Below are 21445 nucleotides of genomic sequence, written 5' to 3' on the forward strand. Positions count from 1 at the left end.
AGATGATCATTTTTCTTTTCAGTCCTAATGTGACTCATAACGTGACCCTGCAGACCAGAATTATAGACATTCAATAAAAACCTTCCTGCCTTCATAAATCATCACTTTCAGATTCAGCTGCTTCAGTTGGTCACATGATCCTCATCGTATTTGTTCTCAGAGGTTCGACCTGATCTCCGGTCTGAGCAGCTGATGTGTCCTCCAGCATTCAGACATCACTCACTGCTGTTCTTCTGTTTTTCTACCAGCAAAGGGATGATCGCCTGGATCGCTCAGGGTTTGGAGAAAGTTGTTCCGAAGCCTGAACTGAAGAGCAAAGAGCCATCAGGAGCCGATCAGCCTGCTGAGGTACACGAGCAGCCGCTGCAGGACGACGTCCAGACGCTGCAGGACGACCTCCAGCCGGACGTCGTCCTGCAGCGTCTGGACAGATATAAAGATCCAGACCGGCCCGGCTTTCTATTTGAATGAATTCACACTTCTACATAAACCTCATGTGTTTATAAATCAGATATAATTAATAAAAGTAAAACATATCTAGTTGATTAGTTATAACATGTACATGTAATAAATTAATAATATAAAATATTTTTGGAGTGTGTTGTAGGACTGTACTGTGTGGACATCAAAGTGTTCGATGTTCCCATCAACCTACAGCTAGCAGCCAGTTAGCTTAGCATTAAGCCAGGAAATAGCTAAATATCACGAATATAAACCAAATAACAAAATCTCACTAATTTATACATGAACACCTGAACAAGAACTGAGGCTTAAAAAAAACAAAATGTCATTTTTCAGGAGTCTGGATCAGAACCAGTTACTTCCTGAAGTCTCTCGAATGGTCACCGAGCAAACAGAAATACGTGTTTTTACCAAAATGTCAAACTTTCAGTGACATATTGTTATTTATTTGGGCCTTTTCTTGACTTCGGCATGTGTTTTAGCCTCGTTTCTGAGGTGCTACAGCCCCCTCAGCACCACTAGTTCCTGCATCCATGCACGTGACCTCATGTGTTTGTTTCTCCTCAGGTGCAGCCTACGCCAGCGACAGCAGCAGCAGCAGCAGCTCCACCAGCTCCACCAGCTCCACCAGCTGCACCAGCTGCACCAGGTGAGGATCTGAGATGTGAATATTAGTCTCACACAAAGATCCAGAGACTCAGGTCAGACGTTAAATAAAAGCCTGGTCTGTTTCCGCTGCAGAGCCTCAGGTGAGCGCTGTGAAGGTGGAACCAGAGCGAGAGGACAAGACGGACAACAAACCTCTTCAGCCCAGGTGTGATAAATCATTCATGTCAGTGCGATGGAAGAAAACCTGCCTGCAGGTGGATGTCTGAAGCGATGTGTGTTTGTGTGTCCGTCAGTGTGATCGACTGGATCAAACAGGGAATAGAGAAGGTGGTTCCTCAGCCGGAGATCCACTCAAAGACAGACGCTCCTGCTTCATCTAAAGGTACCTTCAGCTCCGTGTGGGCCTCAGATCATCACGCTGATGTTCTGGTGTGACAGAACAAACATTTCTAACTGTCTCCTGCTTCTTTAAACAGCAGCGGCTCCAGCACCAGAACCTCCTCCGGCCCCAAAACCAGCCGCTGACACTGAGTAAGACCAGTTATTATACTTCCAGAGGGGAGATGTTGAGATGTAGTCTGAGAGATGAGAGGGACGGCTGAGCAAAGATAATGATAATGAAGTTATTTAAAGGAGACTTTAAAAAAAAACTCTTTCAACGATGTTATTAATGAACGTTTAGATTTATATGTTTCCTCCAAGAGTTAATAAAACATGATGTCAGTAATAAATTCTACTATCCAGCAACATTCAGCAAGTAGCAGCTGAAACAGCTGATGTAAAGGAAACTGAACTATTTTAATCATTTTAATGTTGAAGGTGTCACTTTGGGCTCAGAGTTAATGTTTTTAACAAACAGAAATTAATCATCAGTGTCAGTTATAAATGAGCTCAACAGTAAAACCCTGCTTTTACATTCATCTAAAGACATTTCCCTCAGTATATCTCCATACTTTTACAAACATTTTAAATTCAGGACTTTTATGAAAGTAAAGTATCTGATTACCTCCTGACTGAGCCACTGAGCTGAAGCCTCGCAGTAGAGGGAGCTAACAAACAGAGACACGCTCAGGAGACAAACTGTCCTCATCCTGAGTAAAGTGACTTCAGTTAGACACTTTTGTCTTGTGTTGTATTCGCAGGTCGTCAAAGGAAGCAGAGCCGCAGCCCAAGTAGGTGGAAACACGTCCATCACACAGTACAGTAGCACCCAGCAGCCAGCGTAACGTCTGATACACTGACTGTTGGTTAGTGTGACACTGCGCTCAGATGTGTGAGTGTTTCAGAGCATGAGTTGTGTTTGGTTTAACACCTGCTGTGTGTGTTGACAGTGTGGTCGGCTGGATCTTCAATGAGATTGGCCGCATGTTGCCTCAGCCTGTGCAGAAGCAGGTGAGCTGCTGTGATACTTCATCTCTCATATATTATAATATAAACACAGGTCATCACTGAACGTGTCGGTACCATATTTGTCCTCCTCCTGCAGGACGCCGCCGGTGACGAGGTGCAGAGCAGTAAGTACGACCGTCCACAGCTCCACTGACACATGAACATCACTGATCACCAGCACTGATCTTCAGCACTGATCATTAGCACTGATCTTCAGCACTGATCACCAGCACTGATCTTCAGCACTGATCATCAGCACTGATCACCAGCACTGATCATTAGCACTGATCTTCAGCACTGATCACCAGCACTGATCACCAGCACTGATCACCAGCACTGATCACCAGCACTGATCTTCAGCACTGATCACCAGCACTGATCTTCAGCACTGATCACCAGCACTGATCTTCAGCACTGATCTTCAGCACTGATCTTCAGCACTGATCTTCAGCATTGATCACCAGCACTGATCTTCAGCACTGATCTTCAGCACTGATCACCAGCACTGATCTTCAGCACTGATCTTCAGCACTGATCTTCAGCACTGATCACCAGCACTGATCTTCAGCACTGATCACCAGCACTGATCACCAGCACTGATCACCAGCACTGATCTTCAGCACTGATCATGAGCACTGATCTTCAGCACTGATCATCAGCACTGATCTTCAGCACTGATCATCAGCACTGATCTTCAGCACTGATCACCAGCACTGATCATCAGCACTGATCACCAGCACTGATCTTCAGCACTGATCACCAGCACTGATCTTCAGCACTGATCACCAGCACTGATCTTCAGCACTGATCTTCAGCACTGATCACCAGCACTGATCTTCAGCACTGATCTTCAGCACTGATCACCAGCACTGATCATCAGCACTGATCACCAGCACTGATCTTCAGCACTGATCACCAGCACTGATCACCAGCACTGATCTTCAGCACTGATCTTCAGCACTGATCATCAGCACTGATCTTCAGCACTGATCATCAGCACTGATCTTCAGCACTGATCACCAGCACTGATCACCAGCACTGATCTTCAGCACTGATCATCAGCACTGATCTTCAGCACTGATCACCAGCACTGATCATCAGCACTGATCACCAGCACTGATCTTCAGCACTGATCTTCAGCACTGATCTTCAGCACTGATCATCAGCACTGATCTCGGGGCATCAGAGGGACTCGTTTCATGTAGTCGTTGGCAGCTGGCTTCTGTTAATATACAGATAATATACACGATATAAACAGATGCTACAGATGTGACGTTGGTTCACTTCACTGTGAAGAAACAGCTGAACAATGACAGGCAGGCAGGTCATGATGCACAGAGCGAGGTTCAAACACTGATGGTTATTTATTTAACTAAGTCTCTACAGAAGGTTTCTGACCTCCAGTGGTTTAAACTTGTTGAGTCACTCTCTAACTGCATCTGTAGAAACATTGCATTGATAAACTGATTGATTGGTTGATGGGTTCTCCGAGCTGTGTACTGACTGGCAGGTACTGGTGTCGGTGGTGAGGCGGACTCTAACCGGGCTGCTCTTCTCCTTCTGTTTCAGGGGGGAAAGGCGGCAAGAGCCCCTTAAAATAAAAGGAGAAGGACGAGCTGGCGAGAGTCGCTCACACTGACACTGACAGCAGACTCTGACTAACTGAAGGACAGACAGGCAGACAGACAGACAGGCAGAGAGACAGACAGACAGGCAGACAGACAGGCAGACAGACAGACAGACAGACAGACAGAGAGAAGTCTCCAGCTGCGTCAGTTGTTCAGCAGAACGCTGCAACTCTGTTTCGCTGTGAAGCTCCAGAAATGTTCTGTGGACTACGAGACTTCACCAGGTTACTGTTTGGGTGGACCTACCCTGTAATGACCCACACCACAGCACCAGGCTGCTCCTCTCTTGTTAGTTTAGTCGCAGATCTGAACTCAACTTTTGCTTTTTTAAGGCTTCTGTGCTGAAAACATAAAGGCAGCTGACTCTGCAACTCTTAAAGCATTTTGCTGCATGTTCATGAAAATAAAGAAGAAAAATGACTCTGCTTTGTCGAGTGTTTTTGTTTTGTTGGTTGGTAAACCTGAAAGTGCACAGAGAAGACATCAATCAATCAATCAATCAATCAATGAGTCGATCAAATAATCATTAAATGTCCAAAACAGACAAAATGTAGATTCAAAACAGATTAATTCATTAATTCTTTGATAAAAAATGAGCCAGAACAATATCACACACACAGACACACAAAATACCCTCAGCCGTGCTCTTCCTGCCATGTGGTGTTCAGTTAGCATCGTGCAGCAGAACACGGACCTGGTGCTGGAGGACGTGGAACCGGACAAGAACAAGGAGGTCAAGCAGGAGGTGAAGGAGGAGTCAGCAGAGAAGCTGCAGCCGTCGAAGGAGGAGGTGAGTCTTCTTCACTGTCAGGACGTCTGAGGGAGCTTCAGAGGCTCATTGTGTCACGATTAAATCAGAACATGTTCTGTTGTGTTGATGCAGCAACAGGTGAGAGGAAATACAACCTGTCATTCAGAACCAAACCTGACATATTTAGATTTAGATTGGACCTGAAACTGAAAGAAGTTTTACTGAAAAATAAAACAGACATTAAACATTATATTTATATATAATTTATTATATATAATAAATTAGCTGACAAACAGCTGACATCAGGTCACAGTAGATTGTCATAGCCGGTGTTACCAAACCTCTGTGAAAGCTGAGATTAGCTAACATTAGCTGTTATAGCTAATGTTAGCTAACATTAGCTGTTATAGCTGACATTAGATAATGTTAGCTGTTGTTAGCTAATGTTAGCTATTATAGCTAGAATGAAGACTTGTGGTTTGGGAGTTTCAGGTGGACTCCACCTCTTCAACACTCGTAATACCTACATAGCTTGCTAACATGATAATTATAGCATGTTTATATCCAGTTGTTGTTCACAATGCTAACCAGAGTACATCGAGGGTACTATGGCGGCACCATGGTGGTAAGGGAGTACAATGGCACTTTTACCATGTTAGCTACATGGCACAGCACAGAGAGAGCCAATAGCATCAGTATGGTTATATTTTAAAAAGGTACCATAGTATATATATATATATATATATATATATATATATATATATATATATATATATACATAGTATAATATTACGTGACACAGACTCTTCAATGTGAACATAATTCGATTGAGATCCCTCTCTGTGATTGGTTGCAGACAGAAGATGCGGGAACCCAGATGGACCAATCACTGATGGACAGCATCAAGAAGGAGGCTGGAGAAGCAGTGTTAGCTCACATGGAGGAAAGGTTAGCGACTAATTAACTCTGTTGTCCTCGTCAGTGTTTTTCTGTTTGTTCTTTTCGTCCTACAGGTGTACCAATGTCTCGTTTCCACATACAGTAGCTCTGATCGTAGCCGAGTCAACCTGACGTCCATTCATCTCTACAGGAACCTCCCTGATCTCTGATGTGTTTCCAAAAACTGAACTGTTGTGGTGGATTTCAGACAGATCGTACGCTGTGTACCACAGAAAGTTGAGCAAACTACATAACTGATGGATGTAATACAGCCCTACTTCTATATTTTTTCTAAGTAAAAAACACATATTTGCAGCATGCAAGCTGTGTGACATGTAGAGTGCATGCATGACGTCAGCGGTTCGTACGTTGTTTCACAAAACAGGCTGCACAGCTGGAGGCCACAATTACTGGTCCTGTTTTTGTCCCTAATGCTCGACGTGCATTTAACAAAGATAATCAGCTTCTGTCCGTAAATAAATGTATTTCCCAACGGAGAACACGAAGAGCGTCTGCCCGTAGTTACAACCCAAAACTAAACTGTGTGGAAACGAGGCGTCAGTGAGATATTGACTGAAGGCCTTGTCAGCTAACATAAAATCTGCAATGGTGTAGTTTTCTTGAATTTTGTCGAGTGTCTGAGTTGGTCCGTGTCTCTCAGACTGCAGCAGGAGCGTCTGGAGGCGGCCCGTGAGGCAGAGGAGATGGCCAGGAAGGCAGCAGAGGAGGCGGTCCGACAGCTGGAGGTGGAGCATTCAGCCAAGATCGTCATAGAAACGCTGCCAGAGTCCAACGAGCAGTAAGCGACATGAACACACAACAAACAATACAAATACTATGCTGTCAGAACCCTGTCAGAACCCTGTCAGCTCCTCAGAGTCCAGTATCCTCTGGGGTAATGCAGCACTGTAAACTGTTAATACACGAACCTTAGTTTTCACGACACGATAAGATCTTTGTTTGCGGTGTGTATGAAGTTCACCACAGTAACTGTCCTGCTGTTCGTTCCCGACAGACTGCCCAACATCCTGGAGGAGGAGAATGAGGACGACCCAGAGTAAGTTCTGACCCACCGACCTGCTGCCGTCTCATTTACTGATGCTAACTGCTAGTAGCTCCTCCTGCAGCTTCGACTGGAAGTGACGTGGCTGAGTCAGATTCTTGTCAGATATTTGTATTATTATTATTCGTATATTATTATATTTGTTTCCTCCAGTAGAAGCTCAGATAATTGTGTAAAAACAGACTCTGGTAAAAGTAGAAGTACTGATACAGCTTCTTTACTCCAGTAAAAGTAATAGAGTACAGGCTCTGAAATGTACTCAGAGTATCAGAGTAAAAAGTCTCCTGAAGGACATTTGTGGTAGAGGGTGACACGGGAGTGGATTTTCACTCCTGTACCGCTCCCATGTTTTCTTCTTCTAGTCTTTAGGCAGTACAGTGAATCTGATTTGATCTTTTTAGATTACTTTCTGCAGTGTTATTTCAAAAGATATGGCAACAGGAACAGTTCATCTGTGGTAATATAGGGAGGCATTTAGTGCCTTAATCCAAACAAAAAACCTTCACTGAAGGGCACAAAACATAAATAATACATGGCCTGTGGTCCCTATAGTTTTACATGGAGGGCCACCTGCTGAGTCCCTGTTTCTGCTCTTTTGGAGGTCAGTTACAGTAAAAAAACAACAAACAAACAAGAAAACAATACACGGGTCACACCATGCCCATCTTAGTTGAATAAACCCAAACAGAATTTGCCTTGCAAGTGTGCCTCTTATGCTGCATTCCAGATGCATGCGACACCACTCGCCCGAGTTGCAAAGTGGGAAATCTCACAGCTGTCTCACAACATTTCACCGAGGCACGCCCCCTTTTGGTCCGAATATCAGCTGTCCGACTTGGGGCTCCTGAGAGTACACAGAGTCGGACAGCTGATATTCCCAGGACGTCAAACAGCCACATGTTGGGTTGGTAAAGCGTCCCGAGCAGCAACAAAGTGAGAAAATAAGAAACTCTCTGCAGATACGAGACACTAACACGCCTTTTCTCCCCATTCAGCCTCCCTCTCTGTCTGTTCACGTCTTTTACGTCTTTGTTTCGTCTCGCTGCGTCTGCCGTGCGTGATGTGCTCTGATAGGTCAACATCAGTCTCGTGACGTTGGGAAGGCGGCGTGCGATGACGCTAAATAACAATAATCCATAATTCACCTCAAATGCATCAAACTAAAGAGTAACGAGGCTGTTTGAAGCTGTGAGGAGGAGAAAGTTCAGATGTTTGTGTTCAAAGAGGGAAAGTCTCAGAGAGACTCAGGTACAGGACAGATACCTGAAACATGTACTGAAGGACAGTAATGCAGCTGTACATTAGCGAGCCATGCTCCGGCCCTGACAGTCTGTCTGTAGCTCTCTGCTCCACCTGCTTTCTGACATGATGAGCTGAAGCATCTGACGGCGGCTCTCTGTCTTGTTTGTCCCTCGCTGCACACCGTCAGGCTGCAGAACCTGCAGGAGGACAGTGAAGACAATATGAGTCCTGAGGGACATAAGAAAACTTCTGTAGAGGACGAGACACAAACAGACCAGTGAGCTCAGATAGATAGATGAAGGCTTGTACCTGCAGTGAGACGGAGGGACCGACCCATACTGGATCAGTCTAGCTGATGTTAGATTACATGATGCTTTAAAGTTCTGTAAGAACCTCTAAAAAGCCCAAAGTGTTTTGGTATGGGTTGCACACTTCCTGTGCTTGTTCTTCAGTACCATCAGCTTTCTACTTCTTCTGGCTTTGTAGAGTTAGCTGAAGTTCTGCTCTGCCCTGCTGCTGCTCTTCATAGAGGCTGTTTGTCAGAACTGGACCGTTCCTTTGCTGCATCTCGAGATTCTGGCCATGAAAATCACTTGTTGATCCACTTTTCCACGAGCAGAGCTCATCATGTTCTGGCTCCGTAGAACAAACTTACTTCAGTCAGTGTTTCTGCTGCAGGCTGAGCTCAGCAGCAGTGAACACATAATGTAAGTGTTGATCAGAGACTGAAAACCTCATCTGAAGACCGGAGTTCTCATCCCATGTTGAGTCCAGTCCAGTTCTGATTCTCCATTTGTTTTGTGCGGTTCAGGGAAACATTGTTTGCCTTCAAATAAAACCTTTCACAACGTTAAACACGATAGAAACGATAACTCCTCCTATGTGCACATATTTTCCAGACTCTTCCCCGCACAGTCCGCTAAAAAGATAGAACCTCTCAGCGAGCAGTCAGTGTGTTGTGCTAAGCTAAGCTAAGCTAAGCTAAGCTTCTTTAGCTTTAGGTTAGCTGGTAAACTCCGGCAGCTAAACAGCTGCTGCATGTGTTTCTCTTCTCTCAGCGTCTCCTCCTGTTAAATATTTAAACTTTATTCTTTGCTGCTTTTTGCTGACTTGAATCAGAGCGAACCACAACAGGTAGGTCGTTAAATACAGTCAGAGAAAGTTCACACAAACATGACAGAACCCTGATCCACTTCCAGCTGGTTCCTCCAACAGAACCTGAGTGAGTTAAACATTTTATGACTCAGGAAGTTAAACTGACTGTTTGGTGTTTTGGGGTTTGAAGGAACAGCTGGAAATAACCAATAAAACATATTGACCTCTTCTTCATGACATGAAACATTCGTGTTCACCAGATGATGAATGACTTCAGTCTTTGTCCTTGTTGTCCATCAGAATCTGTCTTGAGCTGCTGTTTATGGGTCGACTCAAAGAACTGTGTTTGTACCGAACATGATTTTACTTTATTCTGTCCTGACTCCTGCTCTTCTTCACCAGGTGTCTGGTGGACGTCTGTCCGGCTGAAGACGACATCACTCCTTCGTCGACGGACGTGGAGCCGGCCTCGGAGAGGAGAGACCTGGAGAGTCCGGTCTCCCAACCCGTCATCCAGCAACCAGAACCACAAACTCCAGAGGCCCCGAGCAGCGACACAGATCAGGTGAAACGCTTCAGACGTTTCTGTATACCGTGACCACGAGCCTCCTGTTCGGACTCATCTGTTCCTCAAACATCCTGCAGCTCGTCCTCGTGTCCGGAGCTTCTGTCCCAGTCTAAAGCTTTTATCATCACTTCTGTCAGAAATAAAACATTGTTCTCACCACACGGAGAGAGATTTTCTCTCTTCAGGTTTTACCTCCACCTCTTCTGCAACATTTGAGGAGCACATTTACCAAAACATATAAATAAGTGATACTTGGGTGTTGGTTGCTGTTCAGTGTGCAGGTCCACAGGTCCAGTTGAGAATCTCTGAACTCTTCCTCAGAGGATCAGAGGCCATCATACTTTCTTCTTCTTCTCTCAGGCCAGTACAGCAGCAGCAGCAGCAGCAGAAGAGGAAGAAGAAGAAGAAGAAGAAGAAGAAAAAGAAGAAGGAGAAGGAGAAGAAGGAGGAGGAGGAGGTGAGAGCCGAAAGTAACTTCTCTCAGAACGGCTCTTTTGACCAACGTAACACCTGAAGGAGCGACACAAATTATAAATCAGATTGTTTACGTACAGATGTGTTGCACATTTTCTTTTTCATAATAAACTCGACTGATTGAAGATTTAGCTTCAGTAACGATTCACTCTGGATTTATGACTCATTCCAAGAAACTCATCGTTGAACCTTTAATTAAATTCACGAGACTTTGTAAAATCCTACAGATGAAAATGCAGAAATAAAGCTCAGAGGGCCAAACTTCAGACATAACTTAAAATTCATAACTTAAGAAATGTTTATGTCCTGTGAGTTTAACACAAGCACATGATTATATTGACCCTCAGTGAGGTGACATGTCGTGACCCTGAACATGTTGAAGGTTCACCTGGTAAATAAAGTCACAAAAAGCCTTTAATGATTCTGATGAACAGAACCAGACCTCAGAACTCACACTGATGCTCACGTGTCATCTTATATATTAGACTTTAGATTTAAGACTTTCTTCTTGCTTCCTGTCATCTCTTCTTTGACTTTTGACTGTTTCTCCGTCCAGTTCCCGACATTTGTTCTCCGATAAAGAGCTTCCTGCTTCGGTTCCCTCACGCTGCCGAGTGTCTGGAGAGCTGCAGGAAGCTGATGCGCGACCACAACCTCGACCTCACCCCTCCCAAACTGTCCGTGCCGACCCTGCCGCCAGAGCTCGCCCAGCTGACCCAGGAGCTGTCGCAGCTCCACGCGCAGGCCCGACTCTGCTGCATGAACATCGCCAGCCGCTTCAGACGCCTTTACTCCAACTCCCAGGATCCTCAGCAGCCTTAGCCCCGCCCTCCTGCAGCAGACCCTTAGAGAGAAACCTCATAGACGCCTCTTGTTTGTGTAGATCCAAACCTTTAAAGTGCCAAACAAACCATAACAGCCCGACTCCCTCCTCATCATCACTCCCATCATGCTCCGCTGCTCCGCACTGCTTCGCCACAAGCTGCCGGCTCACCACACTGCAGGTGAAGCTCCATCAGGTGGATGTCTGTGCTGTGATAGGCTGAGCTTCATAGACACGTTTAAGCTTTAAGGCAGGTTTCTTTGTACAATCCAGACACAAGAGAACTCACAGTGCTTTACAGGCATAACAATTACATTAAAATACATTAAAAACAAGCAGGAAGCCATCAAGACACAAAACATTAAAACAGGTTAAGACACAAAACATTAAAACAGGTTAAGAAATAGGAAAGTAAGCTGCAACAGAAGGTTTAAAAGAGACGAGTCTAAAGAATAAAGTCACAGTTCAGTCCAAAGCTCCAGTGAAACGCTGTGAAGCAGAAGGTCTTCAGTCTTGATCTAAAGGAGGTGGGAGTTGGAGCGGACCTGAACCTGACGACCTCAGAGGTCCGGATGGATCAGAACATAGCTGCAGATCAGAAACCGTTCAGTACTTTATAGATTATAAGGGACATTTGTGGAAGACAGAGGGACACAGTGACATCACCACAAACAGCTGACAGTCCAGAGAGGCCAGAACTCATTTACATGAAAACCCACTTTAACACGATAATGACAGAAATGAAGGTGATCACAACATCCAACACTGGATCCAGATGAAGACAGGAACATGGAACAAGAATCTTTATTTATTCAACTCAGTGAAACTTGTTCTCTGCATTGGACCCATCGCTGAGCAGTGATGGTGCCGGGGACCAGGTCCAGATCTTAGCTGTCCTAATGTTTATGTTCTGATGGGGGAAAACCGGAGCGAGCGCTCCACTTAGTAAGGCCCAGTCACAGCTGGGTTCAGAACCCAGGACAGTCTTCCTGTGAAGCATCAGAACCACAGACTTCTAACGGCTACAGTTTATTCAAAAGAGATTTTAATTCCTTAAAAAAATATTCATCATGACACCTTCTCTTAACAGAGACGACAGTCTAAGGTTAGACCAATCAATTTCTCCAGTGCATTTTTATTTTTTATTTATTGATCGACCAATCACAGCTGCTAGAAGACTGTCGACCGCACATCCTCACTGAGACAAAAGTTTCCGTTGAGTTTTTTAGGTTTTAGTTTACGTCAGGAGCTCTGAGACGGTTCTCAGGATGTTTCTGTGAATACGACCTCAGAAATTACAAAACAAAGAGTTGTTTTTAATATTAATACGAGGGGTCTCGTGTTCATGGTCATGTGAGGGTTAAAAATACTGTGATTTTTAACAATATAGCACATTAATATAAATATATTACTTATACGTGGTGGATGTTTGCAGGTTGGAAGCTGATAACTCCAACGTGACCTGAAAGCAGCATCGAGCAACAACGTTTGTGCATGAATCAATTTCATATCTGAAAAGGAGTAAAGCTGCTGTCCCTCAAAAGAGTCGTATCACTTGTAGTAGATAATCTGCTGCTCCTGAATAATGTTCAGCAGGTTGTCGGAGCTTTCAGCTTCCTCTCATGGTGTCTTCAGTGTCAACAAGTTTTTATAAACTACTGGAACATTCGTCCAAAAACAGGCTGCCAGCTGTTTGCATGAAACATTAATTATGTTTCACAGCCATGATGAACTGAACTGCAGTATTTTTAGATAATAACTTGTTTCCCGTCGTCCAACAGTTGTTTGTTTCCCGCTCTGTTCTTCAGGTGGAGCTCCAGGGCTGAAGGTGGATCAGGACGGCATGAACATCCCCCAGATTATCACCACCCCAGAACCAGGATCCAGTACTCTGACTGTCCCCGACATGCAGCGGTCAAAGCCCAGGTAACAGACACGTCATCGTCTCACCTGGAGGCGGCGCTGAAACATCCAACACTGTGAAAAATTTTAATTTTAGCAAAAATACAACCATTAAGATCCAAAAAACGACCTTGTGGAGTCCATGCAGCTTGAGTTCACGCTGTCATTTCAATAAAACATTCTTAGTTTTATTGATATTTCTAATTATTTAATGTTTATTTTGTTTAATCGCATCCTTTTTATATATTTTTTGTACTTCAGTAGTTTTGTGTCATTCATGTGTTTCTTGAAAAACTAAGAAATTGTTTAAAAAATTGCGCTGTGGAGATTCAATAGACAGATCTGACTCAAAATAATGATGAGAGAAACATAATTAATGTCACAGTCTGAGGAGGATCAACAAACAACAACACGTCCTGATTTTAGCACATAACACACAGAATTATTCTCCGGAGGCCGACGAGAGAAGCTTCATAACTGAATCCATGTTGAGGAGGTTTCAGGAGCTGTGGCCACTGAGTGTTTACCTGCAGCGTGACGTCATGTTGTCGTCCCTCCAGCCCTTCAGGTGATCTGTCTGCAGACGAGGACGAGGTGGAGCTGACGAGGATCAGTCAGGGAGACCTGCTGACTGCAGAGGACACGTGAGAGACGCCACACACACACACACACACACACACACACACACACACCTCTGTCTCCTCCGTCCTCCATGTTTTCCGTCCTGTCCTCCTGCAGCACACGTCCTCTGTCAGCAGCCAGCGTGGGCAGCGTGGTGATCCAGGACCGTCTGTACCAGCTCGTCGGGCTCTTTAAAGGTCGGACAGAGCAACAGCGGGAGCGGCTGGTGGACCCGGACGAGTCGGAGGAAGAGGAGCCCTCAGCCTGTACGACTCCTACAGCTTGATGTTTGTGTGAATCACCTGAATAACGTTAAAAACACAACACGTTCATTACGTTTCTGTCTGATCTCTGCAGCCCCGAGCAAAGCTGCTGCCCCTCCCCCTCCTCCTCCTCCTCCTGCAGGAGAAGAGAAGAAGGATGAAGCTCCTGCAGCAGAAGAAGAGGAGGAGGAGGAGAAGGAGTTCGTGCTCCCCTTTACAATTTTGGGACAACCAGTAAAAATTCCCAAACTGCCCAAACTGCCCAAACTTCCGGTGCTGCCCGACTGGCTCCGAGTCATCGTGGAGTACCGCTTCCCCTCCAGCATCGACCCGTACACCGGTGAGCAGCAGATCCAGACAGAAATATCCAAACATCCGATAATCCAGATCGATTTTCACAATAAAAGATCGATATTTAAGCTCAGTCTTTTATTGTAAATGTGTATTTTACCATCAACAGAATCAAGTCAGAACAAAACCACTTCAAAATATTGTGATATTGGATTTTGTCACCTGGCATTTATATGTATATCAAGATATATATCCAGACACCTCCAAATTGTACTTAAGCACAGTACTTGAGTAAATGTACTTAGTTACTCTCTATCAGTGGACCTGATGAGGACTCTGTGTGACCCCTCAGATCTGATCTACGTCATCTGGCTCTTCTTTGTGGTGGCGGCGTGGAACTGGAACGTGTGGCTGATCCCGGTCCGCTGGGCGTTTCCCTACCAAACCCCCGAGAACATCCACCTGTGGCTGCTGGCCGACTACACCTGCGACCTCGTCTACATCACCGACATCCTCGTCTTCCAGCCCAGACTGCAGTTCGTCCGCGGAGGAGACATCGTGGTTGGTGACCTCAACAGAAATGTCCAAACAAAACATCTGTGTTTTGATTTAAGTTGAGCAGAAACGACGTCTTTAACCTGAAACGTTTTTCTTTCAGTGTGAAAAAAAAGACATGAGAGAAAACTACATGACCACCGAGAGATTTAAGGTGAGACTGAAGCTAAAAGATGAAATACTTTAATGTTTGTGACTGGATGAATCTGAGAGGTCGCGACAATCATAACTTCATTTATAAAGCACCTTTCAAAATAAAGTTACAAAGATCTCAACAGTATAAACAATAATTAAACCAGTTCACCTCCCAGAAACGACTTCAAGCTTTTCATGGATTAAATATGAAAACTGTGTTTTTAACTCATCTCTGAACATTAATAATAACACGATGTGTGTCCTGTGTTGCAGATGGACGTCATCAGCCTGTTTCCGATGGAGATCTTTTATTATTTCACCGGAGTGAACTCTCTGCTCAGGTTCCCTCGTCTGCTGAAGGTCAGGATGTTTCCAGCTCCTCCTCAGACTCTTGTGATGTTTGACTCAGAGATGATCTCAAACATGTTTTATTTTAGATCAGTGAAAATAAAATGCCTGTTTTTGTTTGGCAGCTGGTTTATTCACTGATGGAGACAGTTTGTGTTGTTACTTCATTAATATTGTAAATATTCAAAGTCTCAGTTTGAATTTCTTCTATAAAACTACGAAGTGCTCCTTTAACAGTAATGTAAGCTCAGTGACATTAGGCAGCAGCAGGGGGCGCTGGTGTATCTAAAATGTTATCATGTGCATTCAGTTGAATAGTGCTGATTTGGCTTCAGCCTCAACATCCTTCAACTTCTGCCGCCGAGATAATCAACAAACAATCACAAGATGTTCCAGATGTTTTCTAAAGATGCTGCTGCTGCAGAGTGTCGACGTGTGTTTGGTGCAGATGTTCTGCAGACGATGAACAACTCTTGTCTTCTCCCTTCAGTACATGGCTTTCTTTGAGTTCAACGACAGGATGGAGGCTGTGATGAAGAAGGCGTACATCTACAGGTGAGGACGGAGTCACCACACAGACGCCTGTAGGGGGCGCTGTCAGCGAGTCTGTCCTCTGAAACATCGGTCAGGATGTCTGTAGACAAAGTGCAGCTTCTCCTCTTCAGTGTTGAGTTAAACAACAGCAGAGACACTGAGGATTTATACATGTTGAGGATACGATGGCCTGAAGAGCGCGGACGTGTGTTTGTTCTGATTCTGGAGGTGTCAGCGTGTCGGTCAGAACACCAACACGTCAATAAAACCTCTTTTTAAAACCAGTTTATTTAAATCGCTTCAGACTAAATGTGTATATGAAGATGTTCTGGCAGCAGGTTGACGTCAGGAGGACATTTAAAGGTCGTCTTGTCGTGTGAAGCCTCTGAAACATGTGAAATAATTAAACATTGTGAGAACCGGTGGAGGAACTCGGTTCTTGTTCCCAGATTTCTAAATCAGATGAAAGATCTGTGAACATTAAGTTATGAAAGTTTCAGCAGCAGAGACAGAAATCAGTGTTTACAGCTGGTAACAGGTCTGATAACACACGAAGAGACAGAGCAACAACTCAGTAAACTAAAGGTAAAACATTTAGCCGCCACTTTCTCACAATAATGTGTGTGTGTGTGTGTGTGTGTGTGTCAGGGTGATCCGGACCTCCACCTACCTGCTGTACTCTCTGCACATCAACGCCTGTCTGTTCTACTGGGGCTCAGACTACGAAGGTCTGGGATCCACCAAGTGGGTCTACAACGGGAAAGGCAACGCGTAAGAAACCGTCGTGACGAAAAGATAAAAAGATAAAAAGATAAAAAGACGACTGAAATAAGAAATTCAGACTTAAAGTTGTTACTCATCAGTGAGTTTATTGTGTGAGTGAACTTTATAATTCTGTCAGTAACAAGTTATAAAATCTTATGAAGATACTTAAAGATTATTAGATTGAAACAGCCTGAAGAGGAAATGAATGTAGAGAAAAAGGGTGAAATCAAATAATACTTTTTGTTAAAACCCAAAAACCAGCAAACTAAACTCTTGTGTTGTCATGTAGATCCTCGACGTGTCTGTGAGATGTTTTAATGTTCTGATGTAAAAACTGGATCATGGAGCTTTTAAAAGATCGAGCTCTGAACATCGTGAACAAACAGGATGTTTCATTTAAAGCAGCGAGGTGAAGTAACTTTACTTGGACTCCCTGCGTACATTAGTAATCACATTACTTTGTTCCTTCAGTTACATCCGCTGTTACTATTTTGCCGTGAAGACGTTGATCACGATCGGAGGACTGCCTGACCCGACCACCGTCTTTGAGATCTGCTTCCAGCTCATCAACTACTTCGTTGGCGTCTTTGCGTTCTCCATCATGATCGGTCAGGTCGGTTATCAACCAGCTGTTTATTATTATTATTATTATTATCATGATAACTTTATTTAAACAGGACCTTCAAACACAAAGTGCTTCACTGGAAAACAAATAAGAAAAGGAATCTGAATCTGTGATGTGATTTCTGTCTCAGATGAGAGACGTCGTCGGAGCTGCGACAGCCGGAGAGAACTACTACCGGGCCAGCATGGACAGCACCGTCAAGTACATGAACTCCTACCACATCCCCAACGAGGTCCAGAACCGCATCAAGACCTGGTACGACTACACCTGGAAGAGCCAGGGCATGCTGGGTAAGAAACAGGCGTCTAACAGCAGTAAGTGTAATGAGTTACTCTTCATGGCTGCAGCTCATCTTGTTGTCTGTACAGACGAACAGGAGCTGCTGGTGCAACTTCCTGCTAAGATGAGGCTCGACATCGCCGTGGACGTCAACTACGCCATCGTCAGTAAAGTCGCCCTGTTTCAGGTCAGCGGGACACGATGAGACGATGAGCTTCATGTGACTGAATGAGCTGAAAGATTATTATTCTGCTTCACTTCAAGAAGAGCTGAATGTGTGATATACGTCTGTGTGTGTGTGTGTGTGTGTGTGTGTGTGTGTGTGTGTGTCTCAGGGCTGTGACAGACAGATGGTGTTCGACTTGCTGACGAGGCTCAAGTCTGTCGTCTACCTGCCCGGAGACTTCGTCTGTAAAAAGGTAACACACACCTGTCTGAACTGTTGAAGCTGCTAACGAGCGCTGCTGCAGCCGTGTGTGTTGACCCGCTGTGTGTGTGTGTGCGTGTGTGTTGACCCGCTGTGTGTGTGTGTGTGTGTGTGTGTGTGTGTGTGTGTGTGTGTGTGTGTGTGTGTGTGCGCTGCAGGGGGAGATCGGCAGGGAGATGTACATCATTAAGCAGGGGGAGGTCCAGGTGGTGGGCGGTCCTGACCTGCAGACGGTGTTTGTCACCATCAGAGCCGGCTCGGTGTTCGGTGAGATCAGGTCAGAGCTGCTTCCTGTCATCCTATTAACCAATTAACAGGCTGTTTGTGGGGCAGCAGCCTGCTGGCCAGCTGATCAATACACTGATGATCACGTCCGTGACGTCTCTCTGTCGCTGCAACACTTTATTATTCTGACAACGACCAGGATCAATCCTGAAGACTCACAGACCTGAAAACTGTCCTTTAGTACAATATTCCACCAGCTAACATGTTAGCATGCAAACTGGTGGCATGCTAACATTGTCCCTCTCTCTCCCTCTCTCTCGTCTGTGATTGGTCAGTTTGCTGGCGGGAGGCGGAGGGAACAGACGCACGGCCAACGTGAAGGCGCACGGATTCGCCAACCTCTTCATCCTGGATAAGAAGGACCTGGCTGAGATCTTGGTTCACTACCCAGAGTCCCAGAAACTCCTCCGCAAGAAGGCCAAGTAAGAGACGGACCGCCCTCCGAGCTGCTGCCTGGCTCGTGGGTCAGGGTCAGAGGGCAGCGTGGAGCTCACAGTCGTTTCTCCTGTCAAACACAGAATGTACATTATTGATATTTAGAGACGTTCATGTCCTCCAGAGGATCAAAGACCTCAGTGTCTCTTTCTCCAGACCTTTATGACATGTCTCCGCTACAGGACGCCATTTTTAACCATTTAAGCTGGAGTACCACGTCTGACCACCAGGTGGCGGACTCTCAAAGCCCTGTCGTTAAATGCTAAGCTAGGCTACTTCCTGAGTGTTGGTGAGGATGACTGAGCGTCAGCAGGGATGATGGACGTGAATTCATCTGTTTATTTCAAACAAATACGGCGAGTTTTAAAAGTATTCAAAAACAAATCATGTGTAGAAATAAAGTGTTGATGCGTCACGTTGTTTTATAATCAACTCTCCATCCATCAGAAGCTCCCAACAGTTTAATTTCACTCCTAAAACTGAGTCGGACTCACGACAGACAGTTTAACACACAGATCCAAACTGATGCAGAAACAAAGATGTCGTCTGTTTTATTCCACTCGTCCTTCTTCTTCTTCTTCTTCTTCTTCTTCTTCTTCTTCTTCTTCTTCATCTGACTCTCTGAGCCGTTTCCTTTCTGTCTCATTAGTTTCTCGCTGCAGCTGATAAAGACTCTGAGCTCTGACACCGATCAGCTGCTTCAGAGTTAAACTCAGTGAGTTGGTCTCTGTCGTCTCGTTCATACATCTTTTAGTCAGTGTGACACTTTGTTTGTGTTCAAACCCAAACGTCACATTAACAATGTTCAAATATTCAAATATTGATTTAAGCCATAAACTGATCCTTATCTGATCGGGAGCCGACCCGGTCAGCGTCTCCTGTCGCTCTGCTCTGCTTCCGTCTCGTCTCCCTCGTCGTCTTCCTCCCGTCTGATCTGTGTCGTCCGTCCTCAACAGGATTAGAGTCACCTCTAATCTGCTCACTCAGGTCGTTGTGCTCGCCGCTGCAGACAGTCAGAGAAGCGGGTCAGGTCTGATCCGTTATCTGCTCAGTCACATCATGGTGCTGCAGCAGACTGGATGGATGTGCTGTAGGTGCTGGTAGGAAACTCCAGGGTTTTTGTCGTCTGTTCGTGTTTCACGTTGATGTTTTTGAGCTGTTCTGGACTGAACTCGTCTTTGTGTCTCTGTGTCTGTGCAGGACGATGTTGACGAAGGACAAAAAGCCCGATGAGAAGGAAGGTAAAGAGGCGATCCAGGTGATCCCGCCCAGACCGGACACACCCAAGATGTTCCAGGCGGCTCTGAAGGTGACGGAAATCTCAGGGATCAAGGGAACGTTCACCAAACTGAGAGAAACCTACAAACAAACGGAGGACGGAGAGGTGAGACAACATCCGCTCTGCTTCATTACCTGCTGGTGGTTCATGTTCCTCCACTGATGGACAGCTGGTGGCGCTAACGTGCAGAGAGGCAGCACAATAACTACATGCTTCAACTCATCGACCTCGTGTGGTGATATCAGTTTGATGAGTTAGTGTTAGAACTGAAGCTGAGGATTAGCTGAATGTAGCTAACGCTGATTAATGTGTCTCGTCGTGTCGTCGTGATCCTGGAAGATCTAAGTTCAGATACTTAGACTCTGGTAAAAGTAGAAGTACTGATTCAGCTTGTTTACTCCAGTAAAAGTAATCGAGTACAGGCTCTGACATGTACTCAGAGTATCAGAGTAAAAAGTGGTCAAAGCTACTGAAGCTAACGTCATTTTAATATAATTCATAGACTATTAAAGTTAAAGGTGGAGTCAGATCTGCAGATACGAGACACTAACACGTCACTGGTGCGTTTAGTTCTTATAAATACAGAAATGTAACATTATGTGAAACAGTTACAGACGCAGGTGTAATCAGACTACTTTGCCTTTTTTATTATTAATCCTCAAAATATGTTAAAAGGCACCACAGTTTTTAGATAAAACACAGAGATGACGTCTGATGTTAGAGTTTGTAGTTGTAGTAAAACAGCGTTCTGTTGGAAGTTTTATTCTGGAGGAAGAGAGAAGGAAAGAAAGAAAGAAAGAGAGAAAGAAAGAAAGAAAGAAAGAAAGAAAGAAAGAAAGAAAGAAAGAAAGAAAGGGCAGATTCAGCCACTCTTCTTCTTCTTCTTCTTCTTCTTCTTCTTCTTCTTCTTCATGTTTTCCTCCCTCCATCCCTTTTGTCCCTCCCAGGCTCCCGTCCCTCCTCCCTCTCCGACACACCGGCGCTCTCCGATCCCTGTCACTCTGGTTCGGGACGACGACGACGCCGTGACGGAGACGGCCGACAGCTCGGTGGTCATCAGGATGACGCCACGACAGGAAGGAGAGGAGGTGCTCACTGTGGAGGTGACGCGTGGGGAGGGAGAGGAGGAGCAGAAGAAGAAGACGGGGGAGGAGTGATCTGACGGGACAGATTCTGCTTCCCAGAATGCCTTTCAGCGACCTGGTGGGTGTCAGGTGGAGGTGGAGAGAGGAGAGGACAAACCCCAGTGCATTCTGGTCTCTGTCCGGCTGCTTCTTCTTCTCTGGTGGATGAAATGTGACTGAAAACACACCAGTCAGCAAAAAGCTAAAACATCGCACACATATTTTTTTAATTGAATTTTTTTCTTCTTCTGCTGTTTAATCGTTTCCCTCGCGAGCGTCTTCTGCTCACGTCTTAGTCCGTCCTGCTGACGCTGCGAGGACGGAGACCGAGGAGACGACCCGTCCTCTCAGTCGGCTTGTAGTAGTCTGTTGTTGCCATGGAAACTGTGTTTAACATTAAGTGATGTCCAGATAATTAATGTGATATTAATAACAACACAACAACACAGAACATGATTAGTTCTGATGTGCTTGTAGTTTCGTACCTCTGTGTTTGAATTAAAGGAGCAGTTCACCCAAACAGTAAACCTCAGT

General features: G+C 45.1%; 1 protein-coding gene across 1 annotated transcript; it reads left to right on the top strand.

The window, feature by feature from the left end:
- The first annotated feature begins 255 nt into the window (after positions 1–255).
- Positions 256–20944, top strand: cngb1a (cyclic nucleotide gated channel subunit beta 1a). Its single transcript, XM_073463896.1, is given in 31 exon segments — positions 256–348; positions 1164–1276; positions 1365–1453; positions 1548–1602; positions 2214–2243; positions 2403–2463; positions 2558–2585; positions 4757–4878; positions 4972–4977; positions 5696–5787; positions 6440–6577; positions 6794–6835; positions 9581–9765; positions 10777–11004; positions 12852–12969; positions 13506–13589; positions 13684–13832; positions 13924–14169; positions 14473–14681; positions 14779–14829; positions 15084–15170; positions 15649–15713; positions 16341–16463; positions 16929–17070; positions 17213–17372; positions 17451–17548; positions 17697–17780; positions 17947–18065; positions 18349–18495; positions 19709–19892; positions 20735–20944. Coding segments are annotated over 31 exon segments (3558 nt in total).
- The last annotated feature ends 501 nt before the right edge of the window (positions 20945–21445 follow it).

This window comes from Pagrus major, chromosome 4 (genome assembly GCF_040436345.1).
Source record: "Pagrus major chromosome 4, Pma_NU_1.0".
Taxonomy (NCBI): domain Eukaryota; kingdom Metazoa; phylum Chordata; class Actinopteri; order Spariformes; family Sparidae; genus Pagrus; species Pagrus major.